The 10365-nt window shown below is 37.7% G+C and overlaps 1 protein-coding gene across 1 annotated transcript in view; it reads right to left on the bottom strand.

Annotated features, from left to right (window-relative positions):
- Positions 1–617: 617 nt before the first annotated feature.
- Positions 618–10365, bottom strand: part of LYRM4 (LYR motif containing 4) — an 86060-nt gene continuing 76312 nt past the window's right edge. Inside the window, exon 3 of the mRNA XM_063161309.1 lies at positions 618–985. Coding sequence (XP_063017379.1) covers positions 818–985 — 168 coding nt within the window. The 3' untranslated portion in view covers positions 618–817. The remainder of the gene's footprint in view (positions 986–10365) is intronic.

The raw sequence follows: 10365 nt of genomic DNA, 5'->3' as shown, positions 1-10365 counted from the left end.
TGAGCACTTTTTCTAGTTAAAGCTTTTTGCCACTTCATGACTTACAGCACTCGAGTTACTGTTCCAGTCAGGTTCTTTTTCTTCTGCCAAAATTCACGATGTTTGTGAAAAAGGGAAATCTTTGATAAAGTTAGCTTTCTGCTAATAGCTTCACCTCAACAAATTAAAGGACTTGGTGGTGAAAAAAAATTTGAAAGCTCCCAAGGGTCAGTAATTCAAGTCTTCCATTCTGCTATTCTGATCAGTTAATTGCTCAAAGTAGGACTGGTTATTAATATTAACTCTTGGAAACTAAAGAAAGAACTAGTGATTTTTTTATGTCACCCCCTGAAATGTCAAGGGATGCTCTTCAAGGAAACCACACAATGCAGCCTGTGATATCTGTAAGTATCAAAGTCCAGGAGACGAAAATTCTGACCATCTCTGGTTTTAATACTTTAAATAAAATATATACTTACTAATTTAGTTCAGATGCTGGATATTTTTAAGTGCAACAGGATTAATAAAACTCAGTAACTGGGTGAAGGATTTTAAATCTTTAGGGGTTTTAAACCAACATGTTTTTCGTGGTCAGTGAGAGACAATGTCAGCAGCAGAATAATGTAGCTGGTTGCAGGTAGTTTAATGAAGTTTTATTGTTGAAATAGAGCAGGAACTATTCCATCACATAGGACACACAAGCAAACAGATTCCAACACTACCTTATATGCTATTATAAATCACAGCTATTTATCTTAGAACACGTGACCCTTTAGAAAATAGATCTGTGGTTGCCAAAAACAGTCTCTCAGGCATTTCTTATGGTGAACAGACAAGCTCAGAAGTGGGCATGTGCAGTTTCTGTACGTGGTGCAGTTTCTGTACGTGGTGGCACTGTAGGATGAAGATGGGCCAGTGTTGTTTCAGGATCAGAGGCTTTTATTGGCTGTATGTCTGGATACTCAATGATCAATTTTTCTGTGGCATACATCTGGCCAATGGTAACCTGAAATCAAACCAAAACATCAGAAAACAGGTTATAATTTAGGCTGCACAAAAACCCCCAAGAATTGAACAGCCCAGATATTCAGCTTTTTCATAATTACATTTTTCTTTCTCTAAACATTTCTTTTTGTAAATAGTACACTTGTCTACACCTTAAGAAAAATAACCAATACATAAAATACCTGCACATATAAAATCTTGAAATAATGACATTGAGGAATACCATTTAAAGTCTCAAAAAATAACATTAGAAGTTACAACAGAGAAAAAGCAAGCAGGTTCTATGTTGAGAAAAATGAAAAGAAAAATATCATGAAAAACAAAAATATGGATATAATCAGCAGGTATTTCTTTTTCTTTTTAGGTGGAGAGCCTAGATATAAATTGCACGGCACAGTACTATTTACCAGTTCCTTTGGAATCCTAATGTAATTTCCCTTATTAATGGGGAAAACAGTTCAACAGTTGTTAGTTCAGCAGCAGCATTTTACATATATTGGAGCTACCTCTTGTTCAGAAGATGGTATTCAGACCACCTATATTTGTGCTTTCTAGGAAAGCAAAATGAGGAAATGAAATATGACAAAAATGCAACATTGATGCTTTGACTCCTCTTGTTCTTTAGCACTTTCTAGTCTGCCCCATAACACTGGTAAATTGTGGTTGGAGGAGCAGCTGGCAGTTGTCACACACAGCTCTTGGCTTAGCAGCTGAGATGGGGAAGGAAGAAGTTTCATGCAAGTAGGGTAGTGAAAGCAGAAGACAATGTTTATTTTTAAAAGTATGGATTTTGGAGTCTACTTTTTAGTATCTGTTGTGCCCTTTCTTGCCCGTACCTTCTCCTTCAGGCCTGGGTACACAGCAGCTCTGTGTCCTTTTCACTAAAAAAAGGTTCATACATTTAAGTGTTGAATTAGGACAAAAAAGACTAGATGCTGAATTACACTAAACATGGTATATTTAGTAGAATTCAATACTGTGCAAATTAAACCTAACAGCAAGTCAGGCTCTCAAAGTAGTAAAAAATCAGGGCAAGAATGTTTTTAGCATTTTCCATTTAACATTTTTTGTGGGGAAAAAATCCTGGCCTCTCTTGAATAAAAATTTCTCATCTGTGCTCACACTCACATAAAATGTGAATAATATTGCCTTTTAGGAAATGAACTATTTAATCTTGATAAACAGCCTTGTCTGAAACTTGTAACACATTGATTTTAATCTTGAAATATTTATTACAAGGGAGCATTTATGAAGCTGTTCGTAAAGGAACAGAAGTTTTCCTTGCCAACAAATATTTCCTTCTTTTGGCACTCTGAGCTAAGTTAGTAACAGCATATGAACAACTCTGATTATTTTTGAAGTTTCTTATTAAATATGTTGCATACAGAATATTTAATACAAAGGCCATACACAACTGTGACATGTGTTACCCACAGAAATTTTAAGCTGTCAACAAGTGTTACTTGTCAAAGAGAACTCGCTGTTCTGGGTTATGTGGCAGGCTATACACTTTAGTTGCTGCCTTACCATAAACCATGCTGAAGTACTTAATTTTTGTATACTGTGTTTTGGAGCCCAAAGAATCTTTAATCCTTTCCCACACAGTAGAGCAAATTTAATGGGAGGCTCAGAGGGATTACAAAAATGCTGAAACCTGAATTGCATTTTTTTTTCTCCCCCAGCTGGGGGAGATACATGAGACTGAGTACGTGACTTCTCAGTCAATCATATTCAGCTGGGGCAGATGGATTTGTAGGAGAAAGGTACAAGCTGCTGTTTGCTGTCCCTGTGCCAACAGGTGATGTTATCTACTGCTGCACCTCTTGACTTGAATGCAATAAAAGCACAGATTTATGTGTGAGCTGCTTCCTTAGCAAACCGCAGGCGTGCAGGCATTTCAGCAAGTGCAGAGCCACTATTGCTGTGCTGTCGGCCTTTGCTGGGCTGCTGCAGCTTGCCTGCTCTGCTGCCTGCCTTCCACAACCTCTGCCATGTCACTGTAAGCTGAACTTTGAAACCTAAGGATTTTTGTTTTGTAAGCCATTAGCATTGAATTTTTAAAGTTATGATCAAGCCTTTCCCATGTGCCTTAGACAAAACAAACAAACCTTCCATTTATAGCTGCTGAAAAATTCCCATCCATAAAGATCCCCTGCCTCAGCAGAAGGATTGCACCAGTATTTACACACTGACACTCATTAACCCTACAAACCACAACAGCCCTCTTGCAGTGTCCTCACCACCCTGAACCTAAAGAAAGCATTTCAGCAGCATGCACTCACTGTGGAGCACTCTCCCAGATTAGAGACTTAAGTGGCCACCTATTGTGCTCTTTTTCCATCGTGCATGTTTGTAGCTTGTACACCACATTTACTCTTCTGGTAGGTGGCTGGAAGCCAGTGCATAGGTCAGTGCCAGGGGAGTTCCACTGACCACAGGAAATGTGAAAAACACCAATCATTTGTTCTTAAAATTTTAAAAGTTTAATAGTAATAAAATGGTTATAAAAATAGTAATACAATTAGAGTAATAGTAATTTGTATAAATTGAATTAGGACAATATGAGGCAATAGAACTAAAGAGTTACGGATATCTGGGTATATCCGTATATTTTGCCCTTTTTCTGGGCAAAATAAGCCTGAAAAAGGACCCCCGTTAACAAAGGATTAACCTTTAAAAACCATAGCCTGTTGCATATTCATACACTTCATACATGATGCATAAATTCCATTCAAATACAGGATTCTGTCTGGTCATCTCAACTTCTTCTTCTAAATCCTAACAGTGCCTTCGAGGTGGAAAGAAGTTAGTTTCTTCTGATACGAGGGCAATAAATTCTCTTTCTCTGAAAGACTTAGTTGCTGCAAGTCCTTTCTTTAAAAAAAGTATCCTACATAGCATAGTTTCTATTTTAATATTTTTTATAACCTAAAACTATATTTGACACACTACTTAAGAGAATTAATACAGCATTACTTTCTAACACAACACATATAATAGTCATTTTAATATTTGCAAAAAGCCAATCATAAAATATGCATTTTTCACAGGAAACTTTTGGGGAGAAAGGCTCCATCATTTGCTCAGCAACTTGTGTTTTGTGTGTTACCCAAAAGTTTATTTACCTCTCTAGGTAATACATTGCAATTAAATTCCCCAGAATTACCCAAAAGTAAATAAACTTACCTCTCTAGGTAACACATTGCAATTAAATTCCCCAGAAAAGAATGTGCAATAAAGAACCACACTGTCATCAGGAGAGGACAATAAATAGAAATACAGAGATGCTTCTCAGCTCCTTTTGGATTATTTGATGTTTAAATTCTGCCTGAAAAATGATGTACTTTGACAGGTCCAGCCCTCAAAACCTGATAATTTGTCTTTGTTCAAAGATTTAGTAAATCTATATGGTCAGCTGTTTTTTGTGAACAAGAAGACTCCCTTCTTGAAAACCTTACTATTTGCCTTCTGTCTGGGTCCAGGAGAAGGCTTAGGGCTTCAGAATGGGATTTATCAGCAGATGTGAGACAACAAATGGGGAAAAAGAAATCACTGAAGAGTAAGCATTAGTCCATCTTTTAACCCAACCATTCTCTGGTTATTAGGTCTTTGTGTGTTCATATGGAAACAAGTACTAGTCCTTTGTCATAGCTGGCAGGAAGCAACCACAGGAATTAGCCACTTCATGCAATCTTTCATTGCTATTGGGGGAAAAAAAGCATGTAGGAAAGGTTTTCCCTATATAAAAGAGCATCAAAGGTATGTATGGGGAGGTGCAGTAAGAATTAAACTGTAGAATTAAGAATTATAGAAGTAAAATCTAAAGGTCCTGCAGACACTGAAAGAACATGATATTACCCTAAAAATTCAACAAATCCAGCCAAATTGACTGAACTCTGTCCTCTCTAAAGGAGTCTGGCTGCCAGTGCCCGACTCTCAGGGACACCTGTGGCTGGTGAGCAGGTTGTGTGTGGCTTCCATGCCAAGCCATGTGACAAATGCAATTGCAGTGGGACAGTGCTGGCCTGGGAGGCAGCCTGAATCCTAGGGGCTAACCTGAATTCTACGGGCTAATCTGAATCCTTGGGGCTGCCTTCCCATCTTGACATAGCTGGTGGAGTAGATCCTGCAGTCCTGCTGCTACTACTTGCAAAATACCACTAGATTATATTCAGTTTCTGAAGGTGTGTGGCATGTCTTGTGTATTTCATCCACACAAAGATTTTACTTTGCAGCTCAGAGTTGAGGTAGAAGTGACTGCTCATATTTCTGCAGGGCTGAAGATAAGGTGACTGGGTTTTACATTTTTTTTCGAATTTGCCTCATTCAGAGTGCATAGTTCTGCTCTGAAAAGTACGATGGCATCTTTCCTTGACAGCTCTGTATAAATGTCTGTCTACTTAATTAATCACCACATTTTTCCTTCCTTAGGCTCTGCAGCACAAAGGTGGCCAGACATCTCTTTTTCCCATGTACTTTACAGAATTGTAATTGTGTGGCATATAACCACCCATGAGCTCTAACAATTCCTGCTGAGCCCAGATGAAGACACTTTTTCTCACTGTCACTGAATTACTCATCCTTATCATCCTGCCAAACTTGCCAATCTCCAAACAAATAGCTACTTGCTTGTGTGAGGTCTCACTGATAAATTTCAGGGTGAGTGCCCTAAAATTACTCAGGTAAGTAGCTAGGCAGCAGCCTTTCTACCCTCAAAAGCAAGCTAATTTTTTAAAAAATTGTTTCATGCCACTGTTTATTTTTTGATGACAGACAAAAGCAGGAGTGGCCTAAAAGGAGAGGGTGTAACACTCTCATCTTATGTAGAATCAACTTACTGGACAATGCAATGTCTAAACACATAAAAGTGCCACCACAGCACAGTAATACAGAAACACTGCAAGACAGCAATTTCTCTAGGTGTCAGTTTTATAAAAAATTGATCTCCCAAGAGGGTCATCACTGCAGAAGTAACAATGGTTCCCTGTTTTTCTTGAAGAAATGCTGCTCATAACTAAAGCTGATGTACAACAGATTGCTTTACATATTAAAAACATTTACATATCTAATATATATATATATATAGGTTGTTATATATACATGCATAAATATGTGAAAAAAATCAAACTCAAGATAAAATCATAGCCATCTTCTCTCTTTTGTTACAAATTTGTAGACAAGAAATTGCTACCTTATTACAGGCAGGGATCACATATAAACATATACATTTTCATGGTTCTTTATTATGGATAAAAAGGAAAAAGTCCTGCATATTAATATATTTATACCGTACACAAAGATGCACACACACATAAAAAATCAGGGTTTTTTTTTCCTGTTGCACCTAGGAAGTTGACAGGTGTATCTCATGGGCACACTGCTGAATCTTAACTAGGAAGAAAAATCCGTGATGACACTACAGTCATATTGCATTTATGGCTGCTAATCTGGGTCTCTAACACTACATGAAGAAGTTCCACATTCATATTTTCTGGCACAGTGACTATAAAATGCATCTTAAGTGAATGCTGACAAGAACAGAAATGTTCAAGAATAAAGGTTATTTTAGGATCTGGCAACAGTCTTCTAAGTTGTTTACCTGAAGTCTTTCCTATTAGATGATGCCAACCAATTTGCAATCCTATTGCAAATTTAAGTGAAGTGGTTATTGTTCTTAAGAAGCATTACCTTTTCTCCCCACTCCCAAAATCGGATATGCTATGCACAGCACACTTTATAATAAAGTTTTCATATTTACTAAGGTTCAGTTTAATACTTTTTGTTTGTTTTTAAATGGATATGGACAGACATTTTTGAAATTATCTTTTACTGCAATAATAAACACACCAGTGTGGTACACAGTAATTAATACAACTCAAATGAAACCAAAATCTCATCAATAAATTCAGTTCTTTGCCAAATCTTTGTGTTGGTATTAAATGTTATAAAAGAAGCTTTATTTATTTTCACTGGGGATAGACTGTTGAAAAACTACATTTGGCTTCTTAAACGCATAGGTTATTCCACTCTCCAGAGCTGGAATCAATGTGGAAAAATATTTTGGAGACATTTCCCTTATTTTAATTGATTCCATTTGTCTACAGAGAATGGGAAAGGAAGGGAAGGAAAGCACAGAGCTGAGAAGTTGGAACTATTGTGTATTTTACTTCTCTAAGCCTGTGTTTTGCAAATGCTGTTTTCTTTGTTTCTTTATCCCATAACATATCCTACAACCACTGCTACATGAAGCTTCTGAAACGGCAGGAAATATTAATTTATTGCTACCATTTGTCTGGCTTTCACAAAGGTGTGAAGTGAAGTAAAATAAGGCAGCTAATAGGCAAGACCGTATCTGAAAGTTATTTGTGTTAATAATGATAAATTATGTAATTTTGTTAGAACCATAAGCACTTCATCTTGAACACCTTAATTTGGATGATGTATTTATTTAACATTCTCATTAATTTATTTTATGGGTCTCCCTGAAGAGAAACTCTTCAGTGAAAAGAGCAGAGCATCTCATCTATTACAGCAATGATTTACACATAAAATACTGTAAGCATATATATTCATATGCATTTTGTATATGGTGATCTAAAATAGCACGGGATTCTTTTTAATCACTTAATATTTCTCAAAATATTCTTAAAATTACCCAACAATGCTACTGCCCTTAGAGACAACTTGGACATGACAGACACGGCCTTTACTCCAAATAGCTACACTTGATGCAGCTTGAAGTAACAAGGGCCCTCATCAGAGAAGGCAAAACAGGAATCTTTCAAGCCCCCTCCAGCCTGGATTGTTCTATGATTCTATGAAAGACAAGTGGACCAGATTGTGTGGGCCTTCAGTAAAGTCACAGTTTTAATTCTCTCGTTTCCTGCAAGCCACTCAGCCTGCAGATAAAAAGGAGCGTGACAACAAAAATGCCATCTCAAAAACAGGCAGGGGCCAACAGCAGATGGCTGCAAAGGGGAAGAATCAACCCTCTGCTATTGCAAAGGTTACCTTACAAAGGTGCCAGAGAGTGAGGCACAGGAAAGTAAGCAGCTACTGATTTTGGGCTTAAACAGCCAGGTGAAGGTTTGATACAACACACATTCAAGGAAGAAGCAGATCTGCAAATGTAATGTTCTGAGTGTGATCTTTTCATGCCTTCGGCATCCTGGCAATCTCCAGACTCCCACTTCTCCTCCCTCCCTATTTATTACCTGTTAATGTTATTTCAGCATCTTGCTTTTTCTCTGATATTTGCATAGAAAGCCTCAACCTTCACAGAGCAGTTCAAACTCCTCAAAAAGCCAAACACAGAAGAAGCAGGTCTTCTAAAGAGTCAGTCCCATGTGGATAAAGGGGAAGAACCTAATATAGCCTGATCTCTTCTTAATATAGCATGAAGAAGAGAAAAATCACTCAGGTAAGATGCTGAGTGTGGCAAGGGAAGGAATATAAAACATTAGTACTTGAAAATATAGAGACAAAGACCTGGATAACATTGTGCTGAGTGTGGTATAACAGGTAGTCTAGTAATGCTGAGACATTTGGTACGTAAATACCCCGACCATTCACAGAGGACCCTATGTTTCACAGCAACTACATAAGCAGAATTCATCAATGCCAATGTGAGTGCCTGCCTTACTTTTGTCAGTAGTATAATACAACAGCCACTGTCACAAAACACACATTCTGCACCAGGTCCACGAAAGTACTGTAATGTTTGCGTATTGCAGATACAGTAACTCCACAATACATACAAAAACTAAATTGTCATCATTAAAGGAAAATATTTTATTCTTCAGTGTTTTCTTGGATCACTACTTCCAAGAGACTTTTGGAATGGAACAGTGAAGAAAATGTAGTCATTATGGACAGTTATAAGCAGATATTAAATATGCTTACTGAGTAGTGTGATCAAGTAATTCTGCAGTCCTAATAAATTTTCATACTGTGAACTACTGCGGTACTAAGCTGAGCTGCCACAAGATTATGACAACAATCACAATTTAAAGACCACCTTTTACAACATTTGTATTTAAAGTCAGATGCTAGAAATGCAATGTACTTCAAGAACCATCTTTAGTCTTATTTCTTATGTAAACTGGGGAACTTGGCTGCTGAGGAGAGCTGCTAAACAGCTACAAAAGATGTGTATGGCATGTCTGTAGATTAACATCTTTCAGAAAATGACTTATCCACCTGTACCTCTCTGCCTTTTCTTTTTTTAATAATGCTAATCACCTTCTACATTTATTCTCTCTTCCAGTTCCTGAAAATACCTGATTTTGTCCCAAACTGCTCAAACTCAGAGAAAGTTCCAGAGCAGCAAATGGAACATGGATTTTTTCTGTTTTTAACTGACATTTGCTTGTCTAAATGATGATTGTTCAAAGCCTTGAAAAGCTTTGTCTTCACCACATTTTTAAGTGAACAGTACATAAAGTAAGTGCAAGGGGAAAAGTACATAAAGTATGTTCCTTGGGAAACGCTGAACTTCAGGAGCTAAGACATTTTAAGACAGCAGGTACCAAGATACCAAGGACTGAAAAGTGGGACTGGCAGGATGTAGTTCTGGGAAGATGCATACAAGAAACATGCCAGAGAGTATGTTGGAGCTGACACAGACCAAAAGCAGCCCAGAAGTGAGCAAGCCCAGAGCGATGGGAACAGCCAAAGCTACTGATCCTTCAGTGAAGAAAACGCTGTGTCACACAGCAGTGCTGATGGCTCCAGAAAATGCATTTGGTTTGGCAGCATGGAAAATGTTGGTCACCCCTGCTGTTGAACCAGCAGCTGTTCTGATCCTAGCTGGGCCTGAGCTCACGTCCATTCAGAGTTCATCCCTGTAGTACCTTACACAGCACTGTTGTCACCTGTGCACATTTGCTACACTTTGATTTTTCTGAACTAGAAGTTTTCTCAGTATCTGCAGTACACCAAAGCGTGAGGCTGCACAAACACCTGCAGTAATAATTCTATGAGACAAATGGATAACAAGTACACAACATGTATTATGCTTGAGAAATCTCCTGTGGGAGCTACCTCTCTCAGCAGCATCCTGCCCAGTATTTTATAGAAAGTATATATATAGGTAGAAGAAGTACAGAGATGCATAATTACTTTCACAGCTCAGATCTTCGATTACTCGCTTAAACAAAAGAATTATCTGCAGCTTGCAGGAAAACTGCACCAATTAAGACAGGCTGGAACAATCATCTATTGCACATGCATCGAATATTCTTCCTTTCAAGTATAACACATTGTGTACATTTGGTAAGGGAATATCATATTAACTAAATAAACTTGAATTTGTTTTCTTGATTTATTCTGATCTTATTCAAATCACCAAACACAGAGGGGAAAAGTTCAGGTGACTCAGAA

The sequence above is a fragment of the Melospiza melodia genome, chromosome 1 (genome assembly GCF_035770615.1).
Source record: "Melospiza melodia melodia isolate bMelMel2 chromosome 1, bMelMel2.pri, whole genome shotgun sequence".
In the NCBI taxonomy this organism is placed as follows: Eukaryota; Metazoa; Chordata; class Aves; order Passeriformes; family Passerellidae; genus Melospiza; species Melospiza melodia.
The sequence above is the reverse complement of the archived record's forward strand: the minus strand, read 5'-3'. Positions and strand labels throughout refer to the sequence as shown.